Source organism: Grus americana, chromosome 1, assembly GCF_028858705.1.
Source record: "Grus americana isolate bGruAme1 chromosome 1, bGruAme1.mat, whole genome shotgun sequence".
Classification (NCBI taxonomy): domain Eukaryota; kingdom Metazoa; phylum Chordata; class Aves; order Gruiformes; family Gruidae; genus Grus; species Grus americana.
This window is the reverse complement of record NC_072852.1, coordinates 215,235,448-215,262,721: the sequence shown is the minus strand read 5'-3', so window position 1 is coordinate 215,262,721 and position 27,274 is coordinate 215,235,448. Positions and strand designations below refer to the sequence as shown.

The 27,274-nt window shown below is 45.5% G+C and overlaps 1 protein-coding gene across 2 annotated transcripts in view; it reads right to left on the bottom strand.

Moving 5' to 3' along the window:
- Positions 1–7,259: 7,259 nt before the first annotated feature.
- Positions 7,260–27,274, bottom strand: part of TENM4 (teneurin transmembrane protein 4) — a 622,246-nt gene continuing 602,231 nt past the window's right edge. For both annotated transcript variants that reach the window (XM_054803254.1, XM_054803243.1), the window contains 2 exons: positions 23,767–23,909; positions 7,260–14,155 (listed from right to left, as the gene is read on the bottom strand). In XM_054803254.1, coding sequence (XP_054659229.1) covers positions 13,397–14,155; positions 23,767–23,909 — 902 coding nt within the window. In that variant the 3' untranslated portion in view covers positions 7,260–13,396. The remainder of the gene's footprint in view (positions 14,156–23,766; positions 23,910–27,274) is intronic.

Below are 27,274 nucleotides of genomic sequence, written 5' to 3'. Positions count from 1 at the left end.
AAGAAGACGACTGTGAAAAGAAGCAAAACAAGCAGGAATGAGGTCTGAAAACACAAGGAAGAAAGTCTTGTAAGGAATGAAAAGAAATAAATATTTCTAAATAAGGGGGTGGCATGCTATTTCGTGGGCTCCTGTCTTTGAGAAATCCACAGATAAGTGCAAAATGAGTGTTAAAGGGGCACTGGAAGATCACTGGGATGAGGGGGAGGAGGTAGACAACAGCCAGAGCTGGAGAAAAGACCCAGGTAAGAGCAGGTGAGATAAAAGCGTCTGAGCAAGTACTAGTGGGGCTCTGATGCTCGTTGCAGTCCTAGCGGAAATGAGTACTTCAGTCCATTCCTGAATAAGGACCTTTATGAAAGACGTTTTTGGCTTTGCAGTTTTATACTGTTGGCTAGTTTAGGAGCTGAGCTCCTCACTGCATGTTTCTCGCTGTGATGCTGGGGAGCATTTAACTTCTTGTTCCAGGTGGGGGAAATAAAAGATGCAGAGGAAGTGGCTGAGTTCAAAAGGTTGGGTTGGGTTTTCTCCATCAAGTTTAGCTGACTTCGTTTTACCATAGAGCCAAGTCATACACTTATCTGAGGTGCCTGCCCAAGTAGGATGGTGAGATGGCCAGAAGATGCAACCAGCCACCAGCCCACCAAAGACCTCAATCACTTGTTCTCTGTTGGTTGTAGAGGAGTGTGCGGGAGTGGGCTCTACCTCTACACATTTCATCTGGAAGTTTAAATTAAGGAGGATGAATTTGGCCATTTCTAAGTAATTTTATGTTGCAAAATGTAAAACAAGGACTGCTTTTCATGCCTTCCCAAGGATTTTCATTGAGGAGTCTGCTTTACCCTGCTTGATCATAGAAAATATTAAAAACATCCTTGGACCTGGATAACTCTTTTGCACAGGTTCATGGCCAGAGCCAGAGCTTGTGCCAGCACAGATGGTGTTGTTAGACATCTGAGGGGAATAAATAAAAAAAGACAAGAAGAAAAGTGCATTTCAAGAGTCGTCAGCCCTCCAACTTTGAAATGCCAGGGCATGTTTGCTGCAGTCATTTCTCAAGGTCCCCACAGAATTGCTGAGAGGAAGAAAGCCGTGTTTAGAAAAGCTGCCAGATGACGAGACCTGGGGATGTAGGGCACCGAGCAATCACACGGTGCTTTGCTTACTCAAAGTGCACCTGCAGGGAGGAGAGTGGGGATGTGTGTGTGTCTTTGTGAGCCTGGTGGCAGAGCAGGAAGGGATGGAAGAGTCTCCTAACTGATAATAAATACCTGAAAATCCATCTTGTGGCTGCTCCTCTTAAACTACCCATGTTTTTTTTATATATATATATATATATACACACACACACACACACACACATATACTTTTATGTGAATATACAACTCCTTTCCAGTTGTGGGCTCTGAGCAGCCCACCAAGCTCATGCAGCTTGGCATGCCTGTGTGCCGTGCAGGTGTGAAGCCCTGAGCTTCCCAAAGCCATGGGCATGCAGGTGACCTTCCTTTGCGCTGTCTTACCAAATGCTGGAGATGGCTTTTCCTGGTGTGACTTCCAGAGGTATGCAAGCACTGGGGGGGCAGCTTGAGGGTGTGGAGGAGAGGCAGCATGATGCCGATGTGCAGTATCCTCTTGCCCAAACTCTTTGCCCCGAAGCAGAGCTGACACAAGCAAGGACTTACGCTATGAACAGAAGACCCTAGTGCAGAACATGTCCAGAATGACAGAAAATACACTCTCAAGGGATCTAGCCTCTTACAGCTGCTATTTTAGGCCCCTAGACCAAAACCCAGACTTTACCAAAATCCAACAGCTAACATTAAAATCTAGGGGTTGTAGCTACACAGATGAAAAAAATCCTGTATCTTGGCGCCACCCAACTGCTAGGCCCTGAAGGTCTCAGCGGCAAGTTGGTGAGATCCTCAGGGTAGGTGAACCCTTGGGCTACCCTTGGGACCTGCTCCTTGACTGTTGTCAAGGTTTGGTGTACTTTGCTCCTGCCCCAGGAATGCTTGTCCTGGGCAGTATAAATACAGAACCATTTTAGGTACAGAAATAGGTAACTCCTGACTGACCCTTACTGATGTCTTTGCTCCAGTGCCTCCTGCCATGAGCTGGTTCATGGCTACATGCTGATGTAGACTGCCATGTGCTGTGTTTGGACATCTAGTAAGGAAGTACACGAAGGGGCTTACAGGAAAGATGGTGAGGGACTGTTTATCAGGGAGTGTAGTGACAGGACAAGGGGTAATGGGTTTAAGCTGAAGGAGGGTCCATTTAGATTAGATGTTAGAAAGAAATTCTTCCCTGTGAGGGTGGTGAGGCCCTGGCACAGGTTGCCCCGAGAAGCTGTGGCTGCCCCTGGCTCCCTGGAAGTGTTGAAGGCCAGGTTGGATGGGGCTTTGGGCAAGCTGGGCTAGTGGAGGGTGTCCCTGCCCATGGCAGGGGGTTGGAACTAGATGATCTTTGAGGTCCCTTCCAACCCAAACCATTCTAAGATTCTGTGATTCTGTGAAGTCAGTCAAGCATCTTCTGAAGTTTCTGAAAATCAGATTATTGCTGCTGCTGAACCTTTTGCTCCTATTTATAAACAAGCTCCATCCTACAGTGAAGGTTACACACAGGAAACCAAAACCAGCCAGCTCTTCCCCAAAGACTAGAGGCAATTCAATTCTGAACCCTGGGTTTCAGTCCCGTGCTGGTGTGAAGAGGAGCCTGGGATCACCTCCAGTGATGAGAGACTTGGCCAGCCCAACGTCGGGCAGCAGTGCCGTTCCCAAATGCTCTTTGATCCTTGCAGCCTGAAATCAGCCCCTTTTAAATGCTACTTCATTGTGGAGGTGTGGGAGCAGCTTTAATTAAAAATGCCATGACTCAGATAGCAAAGTAATGAGATACAATGAGAAGAAAACTCAGTCCAGAAGAAGTCACGCCAGCGAACGAGTGGCACAGGGCCTCTGAGTCATGGCTTTTTCATTATTTATCCCCCAACTGTGTGATCTCAGGCCAAACATTTAACCTCAGTGCCTTGCTTGTCCCGCTGGTAAAATGGAGGTAATATTTTCTGTAGCTTGAAGGAGATTTCTAATAGGAAACACAGCACAGGTATGAAGAGCAGCTATTGCAAACGACTGTAAAGTCCTTATTTCTTTATATGCTTCATTTGCAAACCAGTTTTGGTCCATTTTTTCCTTAAAATCTGGGACCACAGATTACATGGAGGAAGATTTGTAGAAGTGATTTCATGAACGCCCTTCTGGCTGCATCGTGGAGTGTATTCGGACAATCTTCCACCAGCCTGTGACCTGCCGTGGCTTATTAACCCGCTGCCTTGATTATGTCCATACCGCTGATGAGCAGTCCTGCTTGTTAAGGATGCTTTTCTGCCAGGCTTGTCACGCTCCGGCTTCAAGTTTAGGCCTTGAGGGTTTTGGAGCTCAGATTGATGGTGGATGATGAGGTCTGGTTATGTAAAACTCCTAGAGGACATGAGTGTCTCCCGGATGGAAGATAACAGCATAACGATGAGCTAATGGAGCCCTCTCATCTCCTGCTCTTGGAGGCAGAAATCAAAGCCATCACACGGTCCCGCTGGCTTGCAGCATCTCACTTGCGGGACTGGCTTTGCTGAACAAGTTCACTCTAATGATCTGGCCACTGACTTCCCCTGCCCAAGAAACCCCGGGGTAAGAAAATGTTTTCTGAACTTGGTGTTATAAAACTCCACTCTGTGACTCCAGAGGTGGACTTGGAGCCGCTCAAGCAGCCTGAGTAAAATGGCAGGCCAAAGTCCAAACTCAGAGCTGCGTTTTGGCTGTGGTTCTGTTTTATTTAAGTCAGAGAGTGGGAGATGAGCTGGTTTTAAGCCCGAGCATGCTGGGTGGTTAACTGTAAGGACACAGTGCTTGCCCTGTTCCTGTATTCCTCCCCATCCTTCACTCTGTAAATCCTGACAAGGATGTGCTGACAGGGTTTAGGAAGGCTCGTGTTTTTACAAACACCATGCTGGAAGTATTAGGGCTTGTAGTGGTCTGGTGGTTGGAGCAGTTTTCCATGCAGAACCCAAGAAATGCTTTTAAAACATCCAAAATCATAATAATTCACACAGTTCTCTTGCCTGGATTGTCACCATTTCAGCAGACTGCATTTAATGGAGCTCCTCTCATCCTGGAAATTTTCCTACAAACCATCACCACGTAAAAACAACTGGTCCAAACCAGAACTGTCATGTTTTGACAAAGACCGAGCTCAGTTGCTTCAAAGGGACACATTGACAACCAGATAATTTTTTTAAAGCAGGTCACTCTTTGCAAAAGAGTCTCTGTCCCTGATCTCAGCAGCAGCTCAACTTTTCTCTGTTTTGAACCTACATCTTTCTGGAGGAGAGCTGAAGGCATTGGGAGCATCAGATTGCAACTCTGGACTTTCCCCAGCCTGCACGTGCAGCACTGCCCTGTCCACGCTGTGCGGTAGAGGGATGGGAGGGTGTTGCAGCTGGTATTTACCTACCTATCCTGTTGCGTCACATCGCTGCATGAACACATACACCATCTCAAGACACATATCAACCAAGCTAAAAAGTCAGAATCATAGAATCATAGAATGGTTTGGGTTGGAAGGGACCTCAAAGCCCATCTAGTTCCAACCCCCCTGCCATGGGCAGGGACACCCTCCACTAGACCAGCTTGCCCAAAGCCCCATCCAACCTGGCCTTCAACACTTCCAGGGAGCCAGGGGCAGCCACAGCTTCTCGGGGCAACCTGTGCCAGGGCCTCACCACCCTCACAGGGAAGAATTTCTGCCTCACATCTCATCTCCATCTCCCCTCCTGCAGCTTCAGGCCATTCCCCCTTGGCCTGTCCCTCCCTGCCCTTGTCACCAGTCCCTCTCCAGCTTTCCTGGAGCCCCTTCAGGGACTGGAAGGCTGCTATAAGGTCTCCCCGGAGCCTTCTCTTCTCCAGGCTGAACAACCCCAACTCTCTCAGCCTGTCTCCACAGTAGAGGTGCTCCAGCCCTCGGATCATCTCCGTGGCCTCCTCTGGACTCGCTCCAACAGCTCCATGTCCTTCTTGTGCTGGGGCCCCCAGTCTTGGGGGACCATATTTCACCTGGGCTGTGTAATTGTGCTACTCCAGGCAGTGGCCCTGGTTTTGGCCCTGGTAAGGGCCACCAGTCTCACCAGCACCAAGCTGGGGCACTTGTACCCACCAGGATGACCCACCGGAAGGGACATCACTTGTGTTCTCTGTGGGTCCATTTCTCCCATCCAAATATAATCACCATTGTTTGTTTTCAGTGCTTTCCAACTATATATATGTCATCCGTGGTTGAGGCTTTAGTTGCTTTCTATGAGGAATGCACAACAGGACAAATTTTTCTGTGCTCCTAGCTTCAAAGCAAGGAGAGTCTCCTTGCAGTCTCCTGCAAGATAAGCCAGAGGCCTTTGGCGATGGCCCCTGTTAAAACCACAGTGTGATAAGTCTACTCTGGCCTATTGAACTGGCATGGCAGGGAGGCTCTCCCGAAAGCACTTGATTTACTACCCATAATATTTTGATTAAAACATTGGTCTTATCTGGCACAACCACATGAGGCAGAGCCAAACCTGGTTCACCAACAACTTAAAATGTTGCTGTTTCCTTGGGTACCCTCGGGGATTAATCCTTGGTCCAATGCATTTCAATATAGTTATCAATGATTTAAAGCAGGGTCTTTTCCGATGATAAACCGCAGGTGGCATGACGAGCGATGGATGACGGGTACCGGTGAGGGCAGGTCACTGTCACAGGGTCATCTGAATCCTCTGGCTAAGCACAGCTCGAGAAAATGCATGTGAATAACAGCCCGATGCAAACTAACGCATCTGCCTCGGAGCAAAGGCTGCAAATCAGACCCACAGGAAACCAGAGGTTCAGGGGCAGACTTCAAAGTCATCGTGCTATTGTCTCAATAGTCACTTTCTATGGCAAGAAAGAAGGGACCAAGGCCTGCCTTGGAGATAAAAATCCCCCACAAGCACGGCAGCAAGACCCTGCCGTTCTGCACAAGGTGAAACCCTCATGCTGAAAGAAAGGTGGCCAAACACGCCAGAGGATGGAAAAATTAAAAATATTCAGCAGACTTTGTGCCATGAGGTTGAAGGACTTTATCCTGCTTGGGGTAGCAAAGGGACAGCAAAGAGGGGACTTGGTTGGTGTCAGGGGGACATTTGCTTTGCGGGATGGCTGGAGAAACTGCACCAGGTCTGGTGGCTGGAAACTGAATTTGAGACACTTAGCCCTGAAACAAAACACATGTTGCTGGTGGAGAGCATAACATCCCCAAAATGGGTAGAAACCTTAAGGAAACCTCATACACACTAATATCCACCAGCAGTTGGACTCCTCTCACCTAACTCAAGACGCACACAGAAAGGTCTGAACTGGTCCCTCTGGCTCTGCTTAGTGCCAAAGGAGAAAGAGGGGTGCCAATTACTCGCCCTATTACAGACATCAACCTCTGGAGGAGGGGAATTACACCCAGCAATACTTGACTCTACTTTTTGCCCTAAAAGACCCAATTTCACCTGGTTTTGGCGAGGAGAGCCATGCCCAGGCAGTAAATCCAAATGGCCATGGAGGGACTCCCTGCTCCTCCTCCAGTGACTCCCACCTGGCCCTGTGCTCCACCTTCTCATTAGGTGGTTCCCAAGGACCATGCAAGAATATTTTACTCAATACACATTGAGGGTCAGATGCACACATCTCCACTGGACATACCACAAAATCTATTGATACCTTGCTTTTAAAACTTTTTTTTTGGGGGGGGTGATAACTTGATTTTTCTTGTGCACAATGTGGTTTCCCCCGTTTGCTTACCTTTCTGCCAGGGTGGGGACTTCCCGGTGCTTCAGGGATGCTCCGAATCCCTGGCATTGCCTGCCGGATCGGCAAAGCCCCGGGGGCACCTGCGATCCTGCACCCCGTGCACAGGTGGGGGATGCTCCCGAAGGTGAGTAGCAGGGAGACATTTTGGTCAACTCCTGCACCAGGTCATGGAATTGTAGAATCATATAATGATTTGGCTTGGAAGGCACCTCAAAGATCATCTAAAAAAGGTCCATCCCCCATGTAAGGACCAAACAGCTGAAGTGAAGAAAGTCAACATTTTCACAGAAAAAAAAGTGCGCTATTTAAACACAAAATATTCTTTTATTTGTCACCGAAGGCTACACACGGTCACTTCTGTCTGTTCGCTTTTTTTTCTAGAAGGTATCTACATCTGCACTTATTTACAGCCTGGTTGTATTTACACAGTCAAGAATACAGTATTAGAAACACAAAGTGTCGAGAAAAAAAATTTCTCAAAAAATTAGTTCCAGACTTCAGGAAAATTATTACACAGGGTAATGACAAGAGTCTCCAGTGCTGGGCTTACAGATGCAGCTTTGATACAAAGTCCTCTTCTCGGTTGGAGCTGCATTAGAAGTCCTCACACAAAATAAACATATTTTTTTTTTAATAGAAAAGTGAGATTCTTTGATTGGTTCTTTCAACAACATCCGCAAACTGTCCAAAAATTTTAATTTTCTTTTTGGAAAGTTGTATTGTTTGCTTGAACAGTTTCCAGCTGAGGAAAAAAAAAATATATATATAGGTATATATATTTTTCGTTAATTTTCACTTGTGGTTTTCTACGCTCCCCTGCCCAGAAAGCATTGACCTCTGGGACGGGAGTTAACAGTTGAGCCATGTAATATTTTGTCAGGAACACAAAGTTTTACGGTAATTAAAGGAAAGCAGGCAAGAGACACAAAAGGTTTCCCTCGGGCGGGCTTGGTTGTTTTCGGTTCGGGTAGCAGAGGGTGGAAAAGCGCGGCGGGGAATGGCCCCCGGGACACGCAACGGCCCTTCATCCAGGAGTGAGACGGGGGTCCTGGACAGGGCGCTACACGTCCCCGCAGTGTCTGTTTAAAGTTTGCTCTACAGTCACAAGTAATTTTGTTTAAATACACCCTAGAGATGAAAACCAAAAAACCCTCACAAAAAAGCTGGGTTGGTTTTTTTTTTTTCTTTTTTTATTACAAAACTCATGAAAATTCTTCAGCATAACCAGGGGATTCAAATACCTAACTATTTAGTGATCATAATAAAAAGAGTGATTATTATAAAACGAGATGCTGAGTAACTTGCTGTCCTGCGGAGGACTGTAACAACAAAAATCCCCCAGGCCACGCTCGCCATGGGACAGAGGATGCTGCCGGCCAAACGGCAGTCAGATTTTATCCCACCAAACCCCAGCCCCGGCACGGAGATGGAGATGCGGCATCTGTATTTCCCAGGTTCGGCAGTGACACCAGAGCGAGGAGATAAAGCAAATAAGATTTAACGAGCAAAGCAATCTGTTTAGCTCTGTTATTAATGTGATAGGCTCTTACTTCTCCTCCACGTTTAAAAAGCGGCCATAGGACTAACCGAGATCCCTGGCCCTGGTTTCAATTACGCGGAGACTGAATCAAAACAGACTGCTGTGCCGTAAATATGAGGGGGGCCCTCTCTGTAAATCGTAAAATTGAATTCTAAAATTTCATGTTAAGAGCCTTGTCTTTGCATAATGGATTGCACTGCCATCTATCACAGTGACACTTACAAGTCACAGCTGAAAAAGTACTTTATTAGAATTTTTTTTTAAACAATTTTGATTTATTCTGGTTATGCTGCCTGTATAATAGACTGAGTAGAAACTCACGCCGATCCCTACACTCAATAAAGCATCTACAGATATATTACAGAAATCCCTCACTGTTTCTAAGTTACAGCCAAATTGTGTCTCAGGGACTGCTCCCAATCATCTGTGTCTTTTAAACCCAAATCAAGCACTGGGGCTCTTAATGACCTTTGTCTCATTGGCTCTCGCCTGGCGTTGTTTAGAGTTGTTGGCCCATTTTCATCGTGGCTCTGATCAATAGCTGTGATGACAAAGATATGATGAGCTGCGTGATTCCCTCCGGTCACTGCTGCTTAATGATTTTTCCAAGTTCCAATCTTCAGTTGAAAGGGAAAAAAATAAAATAAAGAGCTCAGAGGAAACAAACATTGCAGCACTTCTCGCAATGCCAAATTAGTCTTGCTCCTCTCCCCTCTGGCTGAGCATGCAGGATGTTCCTCAGCTGCAGAGCCCTCATGGCACTGACTCATGTCTGGATGCCACAGCGAGCTGGTCCCATCACTGTTGTTCCTTCAAATGGAGAATGTTTTGGTACCAGCAACTGAGGGCTTGAGCTGTTGGTCCTTACCCACCACTCACACCGGGAGCTGCAGCCCCTGCTCCAGACTGTTGGACTTTTTCCTCCGAGCTGTGAGCCTTGACCACGATCCTTCCCATCACCCTTTGGACTGGAGACAAGCCCAGAAGTTCAAAGTAATTTAAGCTATGCCTTTGCATTTTGAAGGGAAACTCCTTGAGGTGGAGGAGCGAGTCCTCTTTTTGGGAGTCAAGAAAATAAAGACTTCTCAAAGTCAAGCCATAAAAGCACATGAGGCTACAGTGACATTTTCCCTTGGAGATGGTCTGGCACACAGCTGACCTTTGAAAGACCACCTAGAGCAATGGGACATCAAGGGTAATGCCATAGGATTTGCACCCAGGACCGCCCAGTCTTACAGAAGGAAGGATCTGCTACCCCACTGCCCATGAACGAAGCAAGAAGGGTCAGGCAGCCATGGCCGGGCCCCATGGGGAGGCAAATGGGGCAACGCAAAGGCTGGGAAGGGGCTATGGGGCCATCAGTCGAGTGGAAGTGCTTGTGGATAGCAGAGTGCAGTTCCCTGAGGAGGGCACAGCTCTTCGTGTTCACAGCCCGTTCCTGCAACTTCCACGGGAACACACCTAAAATCCTGTTGAAAAAGCATTTTTCACTAACGAAGGGGAAAATTTAGGGCTTCAGGACTGAAAATGTTTGTCTCTAGTTTTGCCATCTAGGTAAAGTGGAAAGGGTGAAGCTTTCAGAGAGGCTGAGGATTCAGGAATGCAGTAGCTGTCTTTGGACAGGTTTGTCCTCCACACTAGACAGCCATCCCTTTTCATTTTTTTTGGTTAAAGGCTTTGATAAAGAGAAGAGCAACACACACATATATATACTTTTACATATATATTTTTTTTCCCTTTTTTGACATAATGTCCATAGTTCCCACGCCAGGTGCAGGTCCAGAAGACCCCCATAGACCGAGCAGGCACAGTCACATCCCACCGCTGCTTGAGGATGCTGAGAAATGCAACACGAGCTGCCTTTGCCATGGCGCAGAGAGGGATGGCTCCCAGGTCTAGGCACGCTGTACGTGTGCGGCAGGACTGTAAGACTCTTGAAAAATGGGTGAACTCCTCAAAGTCATTAGCTCGTGTAATAACCTGAAGAGTCTGTGTAAGGCTGTCGAGGTGCCATCTCAGGCTGGCAGGGTTCCAGTAGGAATATTTCACACTCAAATTCCTTTCCTTGGCTGCGTGGAAAGGTGGCCCATTTACTCTTGCACTACTCCTCTTAGCATTGTAACACGTGGACAGGGATGGATTTAGAAGCACCACTTCTCCTTGAAGCTGCTGGGACAGGAGCAGAATAAATGGGATGCACATCGAGCCCTCTCTGCACTGCAAATCTTCACTGGGGGTTTATGCTTTTCAACCCAGCTTCCCGTAGGTCTTTTTTGCTCCGTGCATGCTGTTTTAGACACTCAAAGCCATGAAAGACATCAAAGCCATAAAAGGTTGAGATTCTGGGAGGGATTTGTCCCTGGTGTGACTCAGGGAAGGGGAAGCATGGAGCTGGGTAGCCCTGGGAAGAGGGTGCTGCCTCCTTTGAGTAGGTGGCAACTGCTGGTTTGGCTAACACTGCCCCTAATCCCCACCAGTGCATCCTCAGGGCAACCGAAGCTTGCCAAGAATTTGATACCAGGAACACAGGTGGTAATGCCACGGTCTTTTAACCATCCCTGGCAGGCAGCTGCCCGCAGAAGCTGCTCCCTTGCCAAAGCCTAGAGCTGGCCCAGCCAATGTGTCTCCTCCCAGCCGGCGCTGATGGAGCCCGATACCCTTCCTAGCCCAGCTGCCTGCGATTTGCTCCTGCCAAAGTAATAGAGGTTGAGAGCTGCAAGGGGTGGTTCAGAGTACAGCACCAGGCCACAGCACCAGCATCGTCACCCTTCCTGCAAGCAGGAGGGATCACCAGAAAATCAGGACCCTGCCGGTGAGCAGCCCCAACGTGGGTCAGGTCCAGGGCTCTGCAGTTGCCAGAACTCTGGCCACGCAGCCAATGGTATCAGGGATTGGGGATTGGAGGAGGAACAGTCTGTTGGGGGAATTTCCATCCCATCACCTTCCTCCTGGCAAGCACCCGGGAACAGACAGGCAAGGCAGACGGAGCTGGCAGCCGGCATCTACGGGGAAACCGCGATAGCACTGGGGCTGCCAACGTTTTGCTGCTCGAGGAGTGCGTGCCCAACATACGCCCCTGCTTTATCTTGGGGGCTGGAGCCTGCAGAGGAGTATCAGGCTGTGTTGGAGGATGTCAGTGGTGGTGGCACGGGCGCAGGACTGGCTCTGGGGACACAGGTACATTGTAGGGCTCCAAGTAAGGAAACAGCCTTGGCATGGATTTGCACGTCTCGGGTTATCTCTCTGCAGAACCAGGAAGCAAAACTCAAAGTGGATGGAATAAAAAAAAAAAAAAAAGAAATCAGGACTGAGATGTTCTCAGAGAGACATGGTGAGAGCTCTTAGAGTCAGGACACGTGCAGGTGTCAGCGTGATAGAGACATCTGTTTGGGACCAGGGTTGGCCATCCCCAGCCGGAGCTCCAGCTGGGGTAACATCTCTGCGTGCAGGAATGGCCCTGGCTACCACAGGGCTGTTTCAGGCACAGAAGAGGATGCTAAGCTCATCTCCTTGGTCCCTTGAATTTCAAGGACTCTTGCAAATACCAGAGCACAGAGGTTATGTGAATACAGATTACATTAGCATGCCGAGTAACTTTGTCAGCAGTTTCTTATTAAAACACTCGGTCCCCTCTGTAGTGGGCATTTCCATACAACCTCCCCCTTCTTCACCACTAACAGTCAACTGGGCTCTCCGTTTAATTCGAGCTCGTGTAAGAAACAGCGAGAGGGTTGATTCCAATATTCCCCTTCTTGTCCCACCACGCACAAGCTGTTGCTACTTATTAAACATTTTAAAATCCCTGCTGCCAAAGTCCCCGGGAGACATTTATCTGCCATAGTCATAAATGACTTGCCAGCATGCTACTCAAAACTGCATTTCCCAGCCAATAAATACAAGCTCCAGAATCAGGAAAAGCAGGGTTTGGCTTGCTCTAATTTTCAGTGGTATGTCACTGGGATACTATAACTACTTTTAAATTCAAATCAGCTTCCTAATAATTAACTGGTTTTATCAGATACAGCACAGTGGACTGTTAAACACGTAGCCTCGTGTACTGAAACACTATACATTTAATGAAGTTATGCCATTAGCAAATGTACAACATGGGTGCATTAAATCCACCTATAGAACAGCTCTACATATGAGAGAGAGGATTTATTTTAGCTTTTCTCAATAGAGCAGGAGTCCCTTTCTTGGCTTTTGCTAGGTTTTTTTAACTAAAACCAGGATTTGCGCACACACAAAAAAAACCCCAAAAGTATCTACTCTCATAATGAAAAAAGACTGGTTTTTTTTCTTTTTTTATTCCAGTTCAGGAAGGAAGAGAATCATCTTGCAAGTTAATATAATCAGCTCCTTTGCCTCTATAATCTACTTCTGCTCAGCAGGAGCCCCCAAAAAACCACTTTATGTCCCAAGTGAAACGTGAAAACTACTTGTAAGGTCTCTTTTGAGGCACATGATTCGGACGGTCGCTTTCAGAGTATCGGAATCAGCATCGTCTTCCATCTCCTTTCTTCCTGGGGAGAGTTCTCCGGCACGCCACGGACTCCCCGTGTTTTGGGTGGAAGGCTATCTGTCCCTGCCCCAAATCAGAAAGGGTTAGGATGACACAAGTTAGCACAGACACCCATTTCGCATTTCACACCTAAGGACGTACGTTGACGACTCCCCACTTCAAATTCCTCACAAAGGTGGGGGGGGGGGAAAAGAGGACAAGAGACAGTAAATTTCACTGTGATCACACTACGGCAAAATATACCTTCTGTTCATTGCAAAAAATGTGTGAAGGCCAAATTAAAGAGGGGGAAAAAAAAAAAAGTATGTTGCATGAGTTACAGTGCAACCGTATTATTCCTTCTCTTTCTATTTTCCTCCCCCCCTGCCTTGTTCAGTTTAGAAAAAGGATTGAGTACAACACAGTCAGGTAAGTGGCCACAAAAGAGTAGCTGTCTTTGGCAAGAAGTCACCGCATCGACCCTCTCTGTCACCTTCTGCCCATTTCGCTCTGTCTCATGAAGTGGATGTTGTTGGCGCTGTCTGAGAGTTCGGGGTACTGCTCCACTGAGATCACAAAATAGCCGTCGTAGCCCTGTACCCGGCCCGTGTTTAGCACTTGTTGCTTCTCCCCTTCTGTCCATGAGCGAATACCCTCCTCCCCATCCCGCAGTCTCTGCTGTTCCCGGGACCAAGCTTGGGCGACAGCTCGCTGTCGGGCCAGCTCCAGGACACGGGCCTTCTCCTCGTCCAAGGTGGTCCCGTAGCGAGTGTTTAGACACAGCGCACCGTACTGGAGCTGGATGTCCGTGTAACGTCTAGTCCTTCCACTTAGCACTGTGTTGATCTGGGACACCGTCACGTTCACGCCGTTCTCCAGGGTCCTCCGTCCGCCGCTGAGGCCCAAGATGGACAGGTCGCCCTCCGATGGCCCTTGCTTAATGAAATAGTGTGTGTCCACCCCATCGATGGTGAAATGCAAGTTCTCCAGGTAATGGGCATTGTTCAGGATGGCCGCGATCCTCCGTCCATCCTCATTGGCCACACTGATAATGTCGGTGGCCACACGCCCGTCCTTCATGGCGAACTTGACGCCTTTGCCGAAGATAGAGCCTCCCGAGGCAAAATTCTTGTTCTTCTTGACCTGCCGGCACCCGGCGATGCTGGAGCTGTATATCCGTTCAAAGTGCTCAAGGGTGACAAAGGCCTTCAGCTGCTTCTGCACTTCACACTGGACCCCCAAAATTGACTGAGCAGGGAGAGAAAGAAGAGAAAGATGTGTTAGAAAGAGAAGCCTGATGAGCCAAAGGCATGCACGTTCAAAAAACATGTAGATGTGGCACTTTGAGGCATGGTTTAGTAGACATGGTGGTGTTGGATTGACGGTTGGACTTGATGATCTTAGAGGTCTTTTCCAACCTCAGAGATTCTAGGATTCTATGATTCTATTATTATTAGCATGCTGGAGACCAGCAGAACATCCTGGAAACATCTAATGAGGAGCTCCTTTTTTTCCCCCTTATCAGCTTTTTTCAGCTTTTTAATTCTTTTTAATGGAAGAGATGTATTGTCAGGTTATTCCCCCTAATGCCCATTGTTTCAATAAACTGAACTGTATTTAATCTCACAGACTGAAGGATGTAGAGGTAGAAAAGGATTTTTTGCCTCAGCAGTGGGAGGGTCTAGTTTGGACATGCAATTGTTTCGTGCTTCATTGTTCTTCATCTGCACATAAGAAATCATTCATCTTGTGGCCATGATGCTTTATAAAATGTTTTCAGATGTTCTGTGAAAAAAGTGTGGAAGTATTTGTAAAAGTTCCCTCTATTTTAACTTCACTTTGTAACTCCTTGTGCTACCTTCAAAAGCCCTGCATCACAGGTATGACCCTCAAAGTGGCCATAACCCCTCTATATCCCGTATCAACCTGGCCAAAGCAGGTTGTTCAAAACTCAAGGAAGGCCCTAAATCCTGCTCCTATTTCCTGCAAACTCTCTACAATGTGCCAGGCTCCCTGAGCTAAGGCCACCCACACCTGATGCTCGAGTTTTGGCTTACACTGAAGCAAAACTGCTGAGAGACAACAACGTGGATCATTTACAGTCAGGTACAATACAAAGTCACTTTTGCTCTTAGCATATAATGGAGCAAGCACGCAGCGAGTCAGCAGCTCATCATTACTGCAAAATGTCTTTGGAAATGCTCTCATCAATTCATGGCAGCACAGGCTTCTTAGAGACTCCTGTTCCCGAACAATTATTTGCTCAAATTTCACAAAAGCAAGAGGATGCTATGACAAAACTCTCCTGGCACTGCCAACGGCTGCGTTCAATAATGTAATGACATCCAGGATTAAAAATAGGCTACAAAGAAGTTTGCTGCACTCCAATTATTTTGAGGAAATTTAACATCCATGAAGGATATAGCCTTAAACTGTCCACAAGTTAAAGGCTCACATCCTTCCCTGGGTGGGAGAAGACAATTCAGATGATGCAGGCATTTCAGCGTGGACCTCTCAACTGAGACATGTAACATAGCGAGAGAAAGAAAATAAACCCTCATTTTCATGGTGGCCATTTCCAGGGAAGGGTCTCAAAGCATGAAAGAAATAAAATAAAGGATTTAGCATTGCAACTCAGTCAGAAGTTATGAGCAGTTTTGATCTATAAAGGAGAAAACCAGAAAGGAACAGAGGTACACAAGTTAAAGAGAATGTTTTGGGTTGCAAAGCATTAAAATACCCAGGACTGACTGTTATTCAAAGTTCCAAGCAGGCTGGTGTCACTCCTCCTTTTCCCCTTTTGATGAACAGCATAGTAGTTGGAGCAGGAACCAGTCACCTATGAAAGAGGAGCTCTCCCCATACTGCCTGTGGTTCACCTTGCACACAGCCTGGAGAGTGATATAATTAACAGATCGACAGGGAGCCAAACCCAGCTCCCCTGCAAACTGCACAAGTGCTCTAATCATGCAAAAGATGGACATAATTAATGTAAATGTCACTGGTGATGGACATGGAGCAATTAGGTTTCTAGGCTCCATGAAACACTTACTGTTCTAAATAAGTGTATGCTGCACAGCCTTGGTTAGCGATTTCCTCTTCAAAGAGGTTTAAATGGGGAGGTATTCTTCTCAGGTACATCTCATATGGATTGACTCTAAGTGGTCCCACTACCCAATGCCACATTGCTCTCCCAACTCGCCTCAGTAATTTTTACAAGTGATGGGAAAAGGCATTTCTCTTTACTCACGCTGAATCACCGTTTGGTCTGAGCTCCTTCCCTCAAGGATGTAAATCAGGTCTTCTGCACTATATTGCTATGACCTGTGGTCATTTATATATCACCATCTATATATACATCACCATGTTTACCAGCAGTTGAGTGATAAGGAGTCCCTGGAATTACTTGCACCATCTACTGATTATCACCTTGGGGAAGGGAGCTCTGGGAGGTCAGACAGCACTGGGCATGGGAGAATTATTCCTATCAGAAATATCCCCCATTCCCCTTCTGTTTTGTCTTCATGACCTTATTCTTGATGAGCTGCAGGAACTGTAGCGCCTTTTCAATTCTAAGCAAATTATTAGGTATAGATCCCCTGTGAGTGCCTCCACATTAGGTTGTGCCAACAAACCAGTGGATCTGGGCACCACTTCCTTGTCTTTTCTTCTGATCCCAAATGAAAAGTGTGTTTGCAACGAGCTCTGAAAACCTGCTGATGCTGCAAGATAAGACACTGATATGACAATCTACTGTGCTTTGGACAAGCAGGACACATGGTTCATAACCATATGTTTATACTGTTAAATATAAAATAGTATAATTTTATAAAATTTTAAAAGTAAATACTGCTAAAGAGAATCAGACATTGTATTGCACGTCTTATCATTCACACTGGAAAATTTTTATTTTAACTCCTGGTTTGATTTTGGACTGGCTCATCCAACTGCTTTCTCCACGACATGTTTCCTAACTCTCCAGGTCACTTCCACCTAGCCTCAGGGCCAGGGATTGGTCTTGGACTTCTTTTACTTAGGTGTAGAGACATACTCTAAAATGGAGTTAGGGACCCTTGGGAGGACAACAGTTGTACAACAAAGTTTAAGGGTGGATGGGTGTCCTTGGGTTTGCCATTAATTCGGGAAGGATTGTAGCCTGGTTGGCACATGCTGTGATACAACAGGTATCACAGTCAACAGCTGGGCCATGATCTACCTTCCTCAAGCTCCATAGACCAGTACCTGGGACATTCTGGCCTGAGGTAATTTTCAATTTTCCATGTTATGGTCAAATTCTCCATGGCTTTGAATTTCAGATGAGTAATTGCCCATTATAAAAGGAAACCCTGATTTTTATAGACTCTTTTTTTTTACAATTTATGACCCAATAATAGAATACCAGATCTTTCCTTGATCTAGTTACATACTGCCATTGTGATATCACACGAAGTCATACAATTTCCACAGCTCCATTGTTCATCTGGATGCCATTCAGAAAGAAAATAAGCAGCACCCACCCTGCTACTGGCAGGACTTGGAGGTTTAAAGGATTACCCATGATCTAACAGCAATGGCACTGTCACTTCCTTCCTAAGGACACCCACATAGGATACCAGGCCAACTGGCTTGTTGGTGTCCTCTTGGTCACCATCCAGGACATCTCCTCCTCTACACTGGGAAACCATTTTTTGTGTTGCATGTGCAACTGTAGGACTATTACTGGCACTACTCCTGGTGGTTAAACCAGATTAAATGACTGACCAAAGACACATGACTGGGAGTGTCTTGACCTCCAGTCATGTGCCTGCTTAGAGGTGGGAAGTTTGTGAAGTTGAGGGCTGGAACCACCTTCGTTGACAAAACCCCCTGTCAATCTATGGCTGTCCCAGCCTTCTGTGCAGCCACTTTCATGCATACTGCAGTCAGTGTTAACTTCAAGACTGTTTTGGTTACCCGTACACTATTACATGGATGTCTAGCGTGATCTGAGACTCCCAAGGGTGCCTGCAGCATCCACCCGGGACTGTGAGAAACAGAAGTAGCTTTTGGAAATCTTTGCCCTTCTGGAGTAGCACCTGGAGGCCACTTTGGCAACTGAGGTCCCGTGACTGGCAAATGAATTGAGACCCTACTTTGCACAGTCAATGGAGCCCAGAATGTGATTCATCTTGGTCTAAAGTTAATGCATAGCAGGTGGTCAGCTCTTTAAGTGAGCTCCACTGCCTGTACGAACCAGATGTTGACAGACCACAGTGGGTGCACACACCTAGCACACATGGAGACATCTACATCTACATGTCTTTCTTACTCTTGAATTCAATCCTAGCCCCTAGCAGCTGGTTATCTGAACTGTCCTTTGGGCTCCACTGATGAATCATCCACATGGGTAATGTCGAACATAATTTTTAGCACTACAGGGAGCCCTGCTGGGCCACCAGTTGCTGCTCCAGAAAAGTGTAGGTAATCCATGCTGCAGACATGACGAAGTCCAGGAAACTCTAGAGTATCTCAAATGGCACCAGCAACCGAGTTCATTCTAGATCTCTACTGGCTATAGTGGAAGCTTGAATACCACGTTCACAGGCAGAGACCTAAATTTAGGTGTCTTAATCAAGAACAAAATCACATCCAAAGGGTTTTCCACTGGGGACTGGTTACAGGACTCTCCCCATCTTTTGTCACGTAGGGAAGTAGGAGATCAGACACGTGCAACGCTGTAATGCTGAACATCATTATCACTTAGCCATTATAATAATAACTAAACCCACCTCTGTTATCTTGAAAATGAGCCCTGGATGACTTTGAAATGACTTTTTGAGTGCATTTCTTTGATAAAAGAGTGTATTCAGGAACAGCACTTTTTAAAAAGAAAAGCAAATGCATCCAACAAGAAAAAACTCCAACAAATTCAGGCAAACCAGAGTATGCTAGCTTGTATGCTCTGCTGTGAATATAAAGGGGGTGGAGGCAAACAGATTATATGTAGTTCAAAGAGGCAGTGTATCCCTGACTTTGAAATTACCATTTCTGTTTCATCTTAGAACTCATTTTAATGAACTGGCAAGGAAGAGAAACAGAAAATTTCCATCCAAGGCTGCAGTGGCATGTGGTATTCTCTAAAAAATGCTACAACAGTAAACCAAGGTATCTACAAAACCAGTTATATGGCAGAAAGAAGGGAATTCATAGTTATTTTATTTCAATATTTGTTGCTAGATGTGAGTGACAAATATGCTGGGTTTGTTTTTCCTCACAGTCTTTTTTAATCAGATGTCCTTAGGTGACATTTCACTTTATCTAGTAACAACCCATTGGAGAGAAGAGAACGACCTTCATCATTTGTTCACTGCTGCACAGAGCTCAAGAGAACGGTACATTACACAGATCTCTGAATAGCCTCTTGCATTTTGCCGGCACCTCTTGAGGATTTGAAATACCATAGCCAGATACTATCATCTGTTGTTTTTAAATACCGCCTTCCAGTGTGAGACTGAAAGCTTTAATTTTCCATCAAGGATCCAAGATGTGAAATATGTGAACATGTTTCCAAGTTTTTCTATATCCTTGTGCCATTATACACAGCTAGGTGTTTCTCTCACCACCATATGGCTTACAACACAGAAAGCCACTTCTTCCAAAAGGCTTGGAAGTTATGATTTCTCTGAAATATTCATTAACTCCTTCCTATTTACCCCCCTAGCTCTCTGTTAACAAAACCATTCTTCAGAAGTCAGCCTCTTCCCTCCATTCCATCTGGCCATCACCTGAAGATGAGTCCCCATTCGGATGTTCCCCACCAACTCCCAGATGGTGGAGGTGCAGGAGGAGCCCATCAACCACAACAGCCTGTTAGGTCCCTACCCATCAGCACAGCTGCACCGCACGCTGGTTGGCCGAGAGGCAATGTGCCTGCTCGGCAACCTGCCAACCACAAATGCAAGTGGCACAACGGAGGTGAGTGATTGGCCAGCAAGGACAGTGTTGTAGATGCTGATTGGTTAGCAATGAGCGAAACACAAGTGCTAGCTCTTGGGCATAGAGGACAGGTCTCTCCTCCACTCTGCCAGTGTACACAGCTGCAGGGGGATAATGAGGTTGAGCTCATCAAGCAGATTTCCATCTGTGGGGAAATAAGAGGATTTGCCTCCTTCTCTTGCTCATCTGTTTTCATAAAGCTTCAAGAGATTAACATCTTTGAGACTTCAACTCCTTTCCCTGCATCAGATCCAGTGAAAACTGGCCACTACTTTTGCAAAACATAACTAGGGGCTGATGGAGAGACGTGCGGACAGCATGATGGCCCAAGCCCAGGAGAAAGCACCTGCAATGTGAGGATGCCCTCCCTGAATGATGAACACTGGCAGAGCTGATCCCTCAAACAGATTGTCCTTGGGAGAAGCTCTGCCAGAAAGCACAGCCCTACAGCTCACCCCCTGGCTGAGCACCCCTTGCCTCCAAAATGCTGCTTCATAAGGGACGCCAAAAGCTGCTCCTCCAGCACAGCGGAAATGGGCACTGCAGAAAACAGGACCTTTCCTGGAGGCACTGTGCTCATGGGATGGAGAGAAGGGTAGTTAATAACATGATGCAGTTAATGATATAAGCACCAACTCCAAAACACCCTTCCCTGCAAATAGAGTTGTTCTGGCTCCAGCAATTACCTGACAGTTCAACGAGACAAAAGGGAAGAAAAAAAAAATTAAAAAAAGAAGAGAAATTGGATTCAGGTGCAGCAAGCTCCACAATATGCCAGAGGTCACCCAGAGTCCCCTGGTGGCCAATAACACTGAACTTGTTCAACAAACAATTTAGTGACAGCCTCACGGTCACAGGGAGGAAGAGGGGGGGAAAGTGCTGCACAACGGAGTATTGGATTGTAAATGTCACTGCAGAGCTGCAGGGGGTTAGTGCAAGGTTTATGACATGATGGCTGTTTCTGAGCTGGTGGATGCTCAAAGTCAGAATTATCTCTCCCATCTTCCAGCGCTGCAAGGCAAGTACCAACAATGTTTTGGAAGGAGATGCTAGGGCCCTCTGGTTATGCACTCTGAAGAGATACAAAGCAGCCATTTATGTGGAGTTAGCTGCTTTGCTGTTGTGCTCCTGTTATTCATTTCTCTCTGATAAAAGAACTGACTCAACCTGCTGGGCCACAGCTTTGATCAGTGAAGCCAGTGGAGTAACTCAAATTTACTTTGGTCTAGCACAAGGAGGTGTGCGACCCAGAGAAACCAGGGATCGGAAAACATGGAGATGAGAAGGCTGTGGTACATCATTCAGTGAATATCCCTGGATTGCAAGCAGGATGGGCATTGTCCAGTGCCTTGTCCAGGCTACTTTTAAATGACAAAAGATCTGGAGCTTCCTCCGTATGCTCTGGAAGACCATTTCACAGTTTGATCAATCTTGCTATCTGAAAATATTTCCTGTGCTTCCATTTAACTTTGTTTATTTTTGTCATTTGCTATGTGAAACTTCCAAAAGCTTCTATTTTCTTCCACGTGCTTTATCAAATACAGAGACAACCAGTAGGAAGGAGAGCTGAATTGTGTCTGGGAGCGTGTATGTGCAGCTGGATGGGTTCGGAGCGAGCAGAACTACATATGAAACGTCAGTGTTGGATGCATGGATAGGCTTAGGAGAAAAAGGATCACGTGTTCAGGTATCATATGTGAATGAATTTATTTTATGCAAATCTATGCCTACAATATGCTGGATGTGACAGAAAGGAAGGGAATCCTGCTCTGTAGCATTTGAGAGCCACTCGCTATCACAGCGTGATCCTGCAACTGTAGACTAAAATAAAAATGCTCATATTTTGTTGCTGTCATAACACAGGGGAAGAATATGAAACAACCTGCGATGGTTAAATTCCACTTTCAACACTTGAATGTAAAGTGACTCATCTGGAAGCACAGTGGCTGCATAAACCCCCCTTTCACCAAGCAGATCCCTGCACAGTCCTCACTGCAGCTTCTTGCTTTAAAAACCTGAAGGGGACATGGAGATTTTTCTTCTTATCTTTTCTTCTTATTGCTCATTCAAGCAGATTCACCTAAAATGGGTGGATGGAAGGGAGGGCTCCTTGGTTTTACTTCCAGTTCAGCTGCCTGTATGAGCAAATGTCAGTCTTCATCTCAAGCTGTCACTCAAGTTACTTGGCTATTCAATAAGCCAAATAATAATGAACTAATGAAATAATAATAATAATAATAATAATACCACTAAAAATAATAACTTCTGTTGCGGTTCTGAGACAGTTGTTATCTACTGCACAAAACAATTTAGAGACAATCTTTTGTGCGATCTCTGAATGAGCCTTCCCTGTTCGCCTTCTCCTGTACAGCTTTGCCTGGGGAGACTGTGTCACATTGGAGAGGAGGAAAAATCCTGAGGCTATTTATCAATACAGAAATCATCTCTATTAGCATCTTATTGTTTAATCCAAGGAAGAGAGAAACCAAAAAGGAGCCTTTGAGCTCCAAAACACAACCGAGTAACTGTGGCGTAATGGTTTTCAAGCATCAACTCAGCCATGGTAGCAAAAGGCATAGTTCTTTTGGTCCCTCTCTGGTATAGTGATATGTCTTAATGTAAATCTCTTGTCGAAGTTGAAGCTGGTACATTTTACCTTGTTTTCACCATAGCTATGAGGCTGTGTACCAAGGATGGGCTGACACATGACTATTTTATTAATCCACAGTATCTTGTTCATACCTCTGAGTGATACCTTTTGTGGCTGGGGAAACGTGACACTGTATTGTACCTCCTGGTTTAATATGTGTACAGGACCTCAAGAATCTGCTGCAGAACAGTGAGATTTCAGTGAATTTATAGATAAAGAGGCTAGGAGAGCAGCTGGGATCAATTCCGCTTCCTGCTGTTATCGTTTTATTAGCAGAAACGTTAAGAGCATATCCTGATCTCCCCAAACACATCGGTGCCTCACCACTCTCGCAATGCTCAAATACACAGCAATAGCAAGCAGGAATTCAGACTAAAGAGGATTTGGACTAAACAGATGAAAGCAACCTCAGAATAAAATCAGGCTAGGAGATGAAAGAGTATCCTGAGAGGTAAATGAGTTTTTCAAGGTCATACAACCGATAAGCAGTAGAGCTGGGAGTAACCCAGGGCTCTCGGATCCTGACCCAGTGTGCTAGCCTTTAACAGCGCTGCTTCCATCTTTCAGCTGAATAATTCCCAACAGGAAGAGAGGGGGAAATGATTGGGCTGTAAAAGCTTTTTTCTTGCCAATTCCATCACTGAATTTTGTGCCGGCATCTACCAAAATGGCTTGTGATGCAAGCGTGTTTTTAAAAGCAGGACACAGTGACTTGGGATTAAACCCAGCCAGGTAAAATGAAAGTTAACTCTCAGCTAAAACTTCTTTCTGGTGGGACCCGTTGCAATGCAGAACAGTTTCCTAGGGAAGTACTGGGACTTGTTGTTTAAGACATTTTAAACCAGACTTAATAAGTTTCTAGAAAAAAAAAATCTGTAAAAAATGATTCTGTATGAAGATTTACTTTTTTTCCACTTCCAAGAATCCTTGGTGCAAAGGCCTTGAACTTAGCCTGCAATATGTTGTAACATGGCCTCCTGAGGGAGAAAGAAACAGTAACACACCATTTCATCGAGCAACCACCAGAAAACATCACAGGAAAAAGCACCATGGAAGTAAGGAATTTAAGATGTGATTATTCGGTCAGATTTCATTATTGTAATGGGGACTGGCTCACTCTTAATCTCCCAGAGTATCTGGGAAAACAGGCTGATCAAAGGGTTTTTAATAAAGACTGCAACTGGATAGTATGCTGAGAAGGGTGTGAGATACAGTATGGAGTTTCATGGATCACCTTGCTATTGTCCCATTCTTGGGTTTTCATCTGTGTGTGGATTAGCTCATAGGACGGCTCCATTGCATCCATGTCTGGCTTGGGGTAGCCGGGAATGACGTTGTGTAGCTGGAACCCAAAAGTGAGCAGCCAACTGTTGACATCTGGAATGGAAGAGAAGCATAAATCAGACCTCTCAAGCAGGGTTGCTCAGGAGAACGGCACAGAGGAAGACCCTATGGTGCCTGGCACTGTAGCAGTCTGGCCAAAATGATGAGCGTCTACTTCATGTGAAGAGCGCAAATCTTAATGGTCCTTGAAAGAACCGTGTGCCAAAGCTGGGCTTTCCACCTCCAACCACAGTCCAATTCTGCACTTTCCCAGCTCTGAAACAGAAACTTTGGCAGTGACCAAATGGCTCAAACCAAAGCCAACTCAATGTCTGGCCTTTGTCAGCAGGCACCAGGTACTGCTCTCAGGTAACACAGGAGAAGCACAGGAACAACAATACACTAATGGAGGCTGAGATGCTCCAGCTGAATAGGAGGTGTTGTCCAGTCCTACAGTCAGCTCTAAACATCTCAGCCACAGTACTTCTCTTCTTGAGGACTCTCAAAGGGCCTGCGGGCTGAAGACTAAATTTAGAGCTACGTGAGCCAGAATACCAGGATATCCAGGACGAACAGCACAGTTATTTGGCAGGTGCTCATGGAAGAGGCTCTGGACATATCCTCTGATTTTTCCATGGCATTTCTGCCTCAGTCCTCAGTGTCTTGGCATTTTTCATAAGAAGGTGTAGCTTGAGTATTAAACCAGTGCAAAATCATACGTCATCTATTGTCCTACACAAAAGGGGGACCACTGGCACTGAAGGGGACATGATGGAAACCCCAGCCATTTGGGACATCATTCCTGCATTCACTTGATGGTACAGACTGGAAAGTCTTCCCTGATTTTGATTGCACAACTATGAGGAATAGCAGCTGAATGTTAATCTGTTGGAGGAAATAATGATGAGGCTGGCTAACTCCTAGATGTGCTTGGGATCAGCATCATTTTCCCCCTTAACTTCAGAGCATTTGATGTTCTCACCTTGTTTGCCTTCACTGAACTCTGGAGAAGGACACACCTGCTACAATCCTCAAGCAATATGGTGTGCACTTGGCACACAAACAGCAATTGCAAGAAAAAGAAAGGTATGAAGGTAAAGTTTAACTAATATCAGCTCCCAGGGGTCTTAACTGTTTTGCATGTAACCGGGATTGCGTTGGTGATTGCTCTGCTTCAAGCTGGACGTGCAAGGGGCTTGATTTTCATTTTGCTAAACTCAATAAAGGTTGTTGAAGCAATCTGAAGAAGAGATCAATTTAAATAATCAAATATGCATCTTTGAATATTTTTTCTCTATTCCCCATGAAACTAAATGAGTGTTTTGAAGAGCTGGTTGGAAAAGAAATTATGGATGCAAGAGGCAAAGGAGGCACTTCCAGATGACTGGAGAGCCAGGAGCCAAACAAACACACTATCTGTTGCTTGTTTTCTTACAGGCCAAAATGTTGAGATTGGGCAGATGTCCAAAAAGCCCTTGCGACAATCCATGTGGAAGGGGGAGGATTTCTGTAATAAAAACACTTCTGTTCACTCAATGTACAGATTGTTTTTGGAGTGTCTTTGAAACAGAGAAGTTGGGGGGAGGGCAAGAAATTAAAAGGCTCATTTGATTATTTTTTTGCTTAGTGCTAAGCCAGCCTGCTTCCAAATCCTTCTCATGTGAAATGAAGACCTTTGATGTACATATTGTGGTCCAGGTGGTCAGGAGAACAAAGTAAAACAGCGAAGGTCGGCATTGGTGCAGGAACCATTTTCCAGGCACTTCACAAATGTTAAAAAGGATACAGAGAAGGGATGCTGAACATCAGAAAAATATGTATCGTGCCTGGAAAGATTCAAGACAGGGTTTTTTAGCTACTTCTCAGAAAACTGACTTTCAAAACATTTGCAAACAGGAGTTTGTTCTTTTTGGGAAGAGGTGTTGGAATACCCAGAACAAAAAAAAAACCACCAAAACAAAAAACAAAATCAAAAAAACCCAACCCACAAAAAAAAAAAATGGGAGGAAGGTGTGGAGCTGAGAAAACAGAGGGGAAAATATTAATTTGCCAAGAGGCAGTGACAACTTTTTTGACAGAAAAGTACATTTCACATCACAGAGGTTTTTTTCAGCTACAGTAACCCTGCCAACACATTTCACAGTAAATTCATTTGAGGGCAAAGAAAACGAGTGCTTAATGCAGACACATGTAATGGAAATGTCAGTTCAATCCATCAGGATTGCTGAAGCTGGCAGCAAAGCTCTGCGACATGAAGTGTACAATCGCTAAAATATTCATGTTTAACAATGGGCCTCTCAAAACATAAACACCTGCTTCTCCTGCTCTCCCCTCCGCATGCCTCCAATTTGTACCCACAAGCTCAGAAACCTCATCACTGGAGACCAAAACGTGTTGTTCGCCCGTGTCCTGGGTGCTGAGCTCCCCTAAGGACAGCGGGTCCCAGGCTGGGGACGGAGGGACAGAGAGTGGTTCCCGGTGCCCGAATCTGGGCAGATTTGGTTGTGATGACGAGGACGCTTTCATCGCTTGTCCTGTCCACGGGGTGCCGGAAAGCTTCAGCAGAAAGAAATGCCAGAGCAGCAGCCTAGCATCACGGCACTCATCCCATTACACGACCTGTTTCCTCCACACACTGGGAGAGGAGAAACTTAAAAAAATGTACTTGGGCTTTGTATTCTTGAAAGAATAAAAATAGAACTTTTATGACCATGGAAAAAGTTATTTGGGGCATATAAAATATTGAAGTATCAGATTTGGACATGTTGATGTTATCATCAGGGCTGGGTGGGAAGCTGTTCACCTGTTCCAAGACAGGGTTGGAAATTTTGTCCTGTGTTAACTTGAGCAGGAAAATAAAAATCTGTTAATATGTCACAAAGCAACTGTTCAAAAACTAGATCAGTTCAAGAAAACAATTTCAAGTGAAGATCTTTCATTTTGGTTTTGACTCCTTAATTTTTCTTTTCCAGTTTTCAATCATTAGTTTACACTTAACTTGGAACAGTTGTAAACCAAAAAAGAATTTTTCTTTTAGGCTATTTTGGATTTGCCATTTAGACAATTTTGAGAGCTGTTTACAACATTTCTGCTGAGAAATCTCTCAAGCTCAACCCTCTCCCATAAACAAATTCAGTTTTGACAAATGAGCATTTTCTGATAGGAAAAGTTATCTCAAAGTATTCCCTGCCAGCCTTAATTATCAGAATGAGGCCAACACACAGGATCTTAGCCTGGATCTCTTGGCATATTTTACTTCCCTCATGGCATCATCTTCTCAGCTCTGGAGAAAACAGCTTTTCATTAAAAAAAAAAATACAATCTAGTCCTTATGATTATTGTAGAAGAACCTGAAAGCGTGCATCCTAATGGCTAGAAAAACAAGCAGAACAGAACAATGCAAGATTTTTATTTTACAA